Raw genomic sequence first — 6,319 nt, 5'->3', positions numbered from 1 at the left:
CACCTCCAAATAGAAATCAGTGCATGATCTCCATTTAAGGACCTTCAATTGTTTTTAACCGATGTCAATCGGCAACAAAATCTTTCCAATTTTATAGGAATTAAGTTTGTGTGTTAAGAATAAGAAGCATACAGCTGTGCAATAAATTGCACGATTTCTTTATACAAATTTGAAAAATAAGCATCCTTTTTATACTTAATTGCATTCAATGCATGTGTAAGAAATTTACAACTAACTAATCAATGGTTCGTAAATAACTTCATCAAAATATTCTTACCAAGGTATTGCAAATGTTGCATATATTAATGTTGGAAAGGTTTGATTTTTTTTTCTTTATGATATATATCACGTAACAAATGATCATTAAAACACACCTTATTTTTTGCTAGATAAAGCAAACTCGTCCCCAAAGGATCAAGGATTTTATTCGAAATTTCAACCAAAAAATAAAAAGGATCTCATTCTAAACGAGGTTAATATGACGATAAAAACTCAATCAACAAGGTATTCCAAATAAGATACTCCAGTAGCAACACATTTAATCCAATTTAAATTAAAAGAAATAATTGCTTATTTTTTTAAAAAATAAGCAATTATTTTTTTAAAATAAATCAAACTAAACATATACTGAAACCTTCCCAAAATGAGATTGAAGACTATACAATAGTCAATGAAAAAAATTATCTTCCCCTAATCCCTCAATTTTTTCAAGAAAATTTACTGAGTCATGATTGTCAAGTACTCTGTTTTCTGGGACCCTATGTGCTCCTCCAATTGCATTCTCTTATGCTTGGCGATGAAATCCTCAACGGCGCGATTGAATTCCTCTTTACTCAACTGTTCCACGTCGCGCAATTTGCTCTTCAATTTCCCTTTCAAACCAGTGTTAAATCTCTTCAACTCCGGCTGCGTAGCCACCACCATTCGCCGCTCAAAATTCTCCGACCGAGCCCTCGGGTAACGCTTCTTGTCCGAAACCGTCGAGACGGTCGTGCAACACGTAGTTGTCTCAGTAACCGCCGCGACAGTTTCGTCGTAAACCGGGGATGATGATGATGATGATGATGATGAGTCTCCAACATGGGAAGGTTCTAGAATACGAGGTTGTTCCTGCGATGCAGTTATGCTGGGGCGAGAGTGGGCGTGGTTGATGAATTGGCGATAGACATTGGTGGAGTCGGCAACGTTGTTGGTTTTGTTGGAGAAAGCGTAGAGAAAGAGGATGATGGTGTTGAGGAGGAGAAAGGCGTAGAGAGAGTTGTGAAAGAGTGGTGCAAAGAGAGCGTGGAGGTGGGAGAGTGATTGGGAGGTCAAGGGGAAGCAACTGGGGTTGGAGAAAATGAAGAGAACAACACTGCAGAGTTTGAAGAAATTGAAGATGTTTTCAAAGTTCCGTTTGCGTTGGAATCTTCTCATGCCATTGCCTTTGTCGTTTTGGAGTTGTGAGGAAGCCATTGAATTTGAAAGGATTAATGTTGAAGTGAAAGGAAGGATGCAAAGGGAGCACAGTGCCAAAACGAATTTCTAACTTATATAGGCAATGTCACAAGGTGCTAAGTTAGAGGAGCTTTTTATTATTATTATTATTATTATTATTATTTTCCAATTTGGAAATCAGAACGAGACACCGCTAAATGGGGCAATAAAGGGAGAGAAAATATCAAAATTTATGTCAGAATTATCAATTAAATTTCTTTAATCGACATTAAATTCAATAAAATATTTGTTAATCATTATTACATTAATATTTTAGTTTATCATAATAATTTATAAGATTTTAAAATCAAAATTTTAAAAGTAAACACTACAATATTTTAATTTATATTTTTTACTATTGATATTTTTTTATCAAATACTTTATGTGTGTGTGTATAAAATACAGATAAACATTAGTGTGCAAAATTCTTATTAGTCTAATCAAAATATAAAGATAAAAATTAATTTATTTTAAGTATGAAATCTAATAAAATAATGATATTAATTAAACATTCAAATTAGCCTTTACCCCTTGGGATGCGCTGAATAAATTTTTTATTATTATTTAATTATAATTAAAATAAAATAAGATGTGATTTGAAGATGATATTATAATTATAATAGTAATTATTTGAATTGACTCGAAAATATTATATGTAGATATTAAGAGATAATTTATTTGAAAATATGCAGGTTTTCAAAATACTACATCATTAAACATCTCTTTTCTTATTTATCTAAGTTATTTGAAGTGTTATAAGTTTTCTTATATGATGTATGAGATATTATCTTGTCTTTTTTACCCAAAAATGTTGGCTCCAATAATTATTTTTCATGAATCCATTTAAAACATTTTTTTTATAAAATGAAATATTAAATAAATTTGTAAATCAAGTAAAACTTTCTAATAATGTTCATTCAAGTTTTTTAGGTATTAATGAAGGCAATGTTAAATAAATAATTCAGACTGAAGTCTTGATTTTAAAAAACATACCAAACTCATATTGACTCTCTTTTACTCTCGGGTTGAAGTATAATTTTTTTTTAAAAAAAAGGCAAAGAGTTATTTTCTATTTTAAAGTGACAATAATTTTTCATATTTGCTAATTTTCGTTCGAAAATATTTCTTTCTTAGACTAGGGCGAAAGACAAGGGAAAATGCCACATGTAGTTTGGTTCCATAAATAAGACATTGGCACACATGTGCTCTTCTAGTTGTACATGTTCAATTAATTGATTAAATTACGAGAAATGCTTCTTGTATTTTATATTTCGACAATATTTTGCATAAAAAAGAGAGAAATAGAAAAAAAAATAATAACGAAAAAGGACTTGTAAGATGGAAATTTTTTTTTATAAAAATAACATTATTGAAAGTGTTATAAAAATAGTGAATGAATAATATAACGTTAAAATTAAAGGATGAACGTGAAGTTTTTTGCAGAATAAACAGAAAAGGCAAGTTCCTACGACCATATGAATACATGCATCGAAATTTTCCAATTTTCAGGTTTCTTTTGTGTGAGTTACCCATGCCTTTGGTGATTTTTTTTCCCCCGCCCAGGGTGTGTATACAAATTAATTAAGCAGACCCTTTGTACTAAGCAACTACGTGTTTATATCGATCAATTTGATGAGAAATAAAAAAGATAAGGTTTCCTAAGAAGGAAGTAACACTCAACCAAAACTAAATCCAACGATAAAGAGAGTATTAATTATGGAAGTCATGAAAAGAAGAACAAAAAGCTAAAAAAGTAGAAGGTATTATTCAACAAGAATGCGAAATTATCCAACTTGAAGCGCTAGGTTGCATGCATTCCCGAAAGAAACAGAAGGAGAAAGTTCTTAAGAAGATAAAGAGAAGGATAATGGATAAAGGACGTCACATTATGACCACAACTAACTCCTCACGGAATGACCAGAAACATTGGTGCATGAAACCCATGAAACATTGATCAATGATATTAATTTTGGACAATAGAAAAGCATCACTTTCTCACAAGCCTCATCGCCACTAACCATGTGGACTTCTTTCTTTGGTAGTTTTTATTAAAACCTATGAACATGATTTGTTGTTGGCTAAATTTGCCCATTTTTCATATTCAGATATGCAGAGTCAGTAAAAAGGAGCCACACGTAGGTGTTTATTATGTAAGTACCCAAAAATATATTTGAAAATTTTGGTGTGTTTATTTCAATTAGCATTCTTTTTTCACGATATTTATTGAAATATCAATTTTATTACGTATTGCATACCATATATCGTATTCAAATTAACTAAATAATATTCTATTTAAACTTCATCTGTTACCATCTCCAATGGTCTCGTGGTTAGTGAGCAAATATGGTATTGTTTACTTGAGGTGAAAAAGAACAACTTTACTTAAAATTATAATGCATTAGACAATTTTTTTTTCATAGAAAGATATGTGAATTAAGTTAAAATTATAAAAACTATCAATGGCTAAGTATTTATTAAAAAAAATGAGTTTTTTTATTCATTTAATGTTATAGACTATATTTTAATAATTTTAAAAAACAAATACTAGACACAATAACTTTTCCAGGATCAAAATGTTTTATAATTACTTATAACATACTGTTTTTGTTTTTTACAGTTAGGTTTTATTTTTGGTCCAACACGCTATTTGTTTGGATTTGCTAGCGTAACACATAGATGTTAATGGTTAGCCCAATCAATTTGTTAAACGACCCATATAATTCAGAAATAGCCCAATAAAACTACATCTATCTTTCAACGGCCCAACCCTTCTACAGAAAACATGAAAGAAAGTTACGTGGAAAACTGCTCCTAGAGATCCTATAGGCCTATTAAGATGACAAAAAATAATTAAAATAAAAGGCTTTTATAGCAAATTTGCATTACACACCACATTAGTGGGTGAAAGAAACATCCAGCATACATCAACAGAGTCTACTAATTAAATGCCTGTTTGCCATTTTAAATTAATAAATTTGTAGTGTAACGGAAATTTCCCCCTATTTTTAGCTTTAATCTGAATTTTGTTAGCATTTAACGATTGATTAGGACTTGACTGATGAGAGCGTGGTGACAACTCTCATTTCTCAAAGGAAATTCCTTTGTTGCCATTGTAGTTTTATAAGTTAGAATTATTCAGTAAAATACTTCTTTCATTAATTAGTCATACCAGCAACATGTGACACCATAATATTTAACAATTATTATGATATTTATAATTAAATTAGTAATGTCAGTGATGCTTCTTCTTTTTTTTTTCATTTTTTCACCTAATTTTTTCATTGAACACTTCTTTCATTATTACTCTCTTTTCCTTTTCAGATCTATTGCATCTAAAAGTTGCTTTACATCTTAATTAATTCAAGTTAAAGTCAGATGAAATTCGTTTAAAGTGACAAAATTCTCACATTGTTTAATTTCAAATTGTTTTATCGTGGATTTAAAAATATTTATATCAAAATATAAAAGTGAGTTTTTGTTTTTAGTTTTGCAATGATATATAGGTTTAGACAACAATAACCACGTAAAAGGTTTATTTAGTTTGCAGTGTTTTATTTCATTTGCTCCCAAAAACGTAACGTAAATAACTTTCTGGACGACATAGAATTGTACACAAAGCATGGTGCACCTAAAAATAACGAAAGAAATGAATCAAAACAAGCACAAACACAATGGAATTGCTTTTCTTTTTTCTTTTTCTCAATTAGAAAATTATTTTTTATATTTGTTATTGTGTGGGTACTGAACGTTTTTTCCTGAACACACACATATAAATTATGTTTCATTGAGCAAATATCCAATTTTTTCATCTCATAATTGAAAACATCTTTTTATATCAAATAACCGATACATTTCCATATTGTAAAGTCGGATAATCTGTCAACCTTCCAAATAACGATCCTGTAAATGAAAACGAATAATTAAACAAATTATAAATAATTTTTGTAATATATGTCAATTGATGCAATAAAAAACATTTTTTTATTAAAATTTACCACATTTAAATTATCAATTTTTTAGATTTATGATATTTTATAATTAATGTATTAATTAATTTGTGATATCTTATAATTTTTCAATTCATGTTAAATGATATAATAAAAAATAAATTTGTATTATGTATTTTTAGATACATGTTAAAAAATATGTAAAATATATATTTTTAAAAATTGTTTGTTAACATGCTATTTGATAAGAGTAATCTATTTTTTATTTGTTCAATAAGATGATTGGGAGAATCAAAACTATATTTGAGAATATTTAGTAAGTTATTTTAACTAATTTATAATTTTATTTAACTAATTAATATACAAATTTTTTTGATTATATGTTTATAAATAATATTTATTAATTTATGATATCTTTAAACACTATTTAATAATTTTTTATTTATCATATTGTGTAATATTATATTGTTTATTTTAAAATTATCTTTAATATTATACTTTTTAAAATAGTTACGCTATTATTTTTTTATTTTTAATTAAATATTCTATTACTATTAATTAATTTATTACTGCAAGTTATTCTTGCCCAAATATAACCTTGTTTTTTTATCATTAAATGACCCATCAATGAACAATTAACATATGAATCACAATTCATTAAATCGAAGAGACGTGAATGAACACGTTTCGTAAAAAATTAATAATTTAAAACATCACTGAATTTAATTAATCAATCAGATATCAATCAGATCTTGTTTACTTTCTGGTAGAATCAAACAAACGTTATAAAAGAAGTACATTATTAATATTTTCAAATTTTGTAGTTTAAACATTAGTTAACAGTTGTTTACAAAATAATAAAGAAACTGTTAAGAAGACAAGTACGAGGATGTAA

At 28.0% G+C, this 6,319-nt stretch overlaps 1 protein-coding gene across 1 annotated transcript; it reads right to left on the bottom strand.

Moving 5' to 3' along the window:
- Positions 1–717: 717 nt before the first annotated feature.
- Positions 718–1,455, bottom strand: LOC113866293. Its single transcript, XM_027501174.1, has one exon. It carries the CDS (start codon positions 1,453–1,455, stop codon positions 718–720), a length of 738 nt encoding a protein of 245 aa, XP_027356975.1.
- Positions 1,456–6,319: the final 4,864 nt, after the last annotated feature.

This window comes from Abrus precatorius, unplaced genomic scaffold, assembly GCF_003935025.1.
Source record: "Abrus precatorius isolate BTA unplaced genomic scaffold, Abrus_2018 Scaffold4, whole genome shotgun sequence".
Taxonomy (NCBI): domain Eukaryota; kingdom Viridiplantae; phylum Streptophyta; class Magnoliopsida; order Fabales; family Fabaceae; genus Abrus; species Abrus precatorius.
This window is presented reverse-complemented; position numbering and strand designations above follow the sequence as displayed.

Excerpts from the sequence above, each read along its gene's own strand:
- LOC113866293 (XM_027501174.1), bottom strand. The coding sequence starts at position 1,455 with ATGGCTTCCTCACAACTCCAAAACGACAAAGGCAATGGCATGAGAAGA.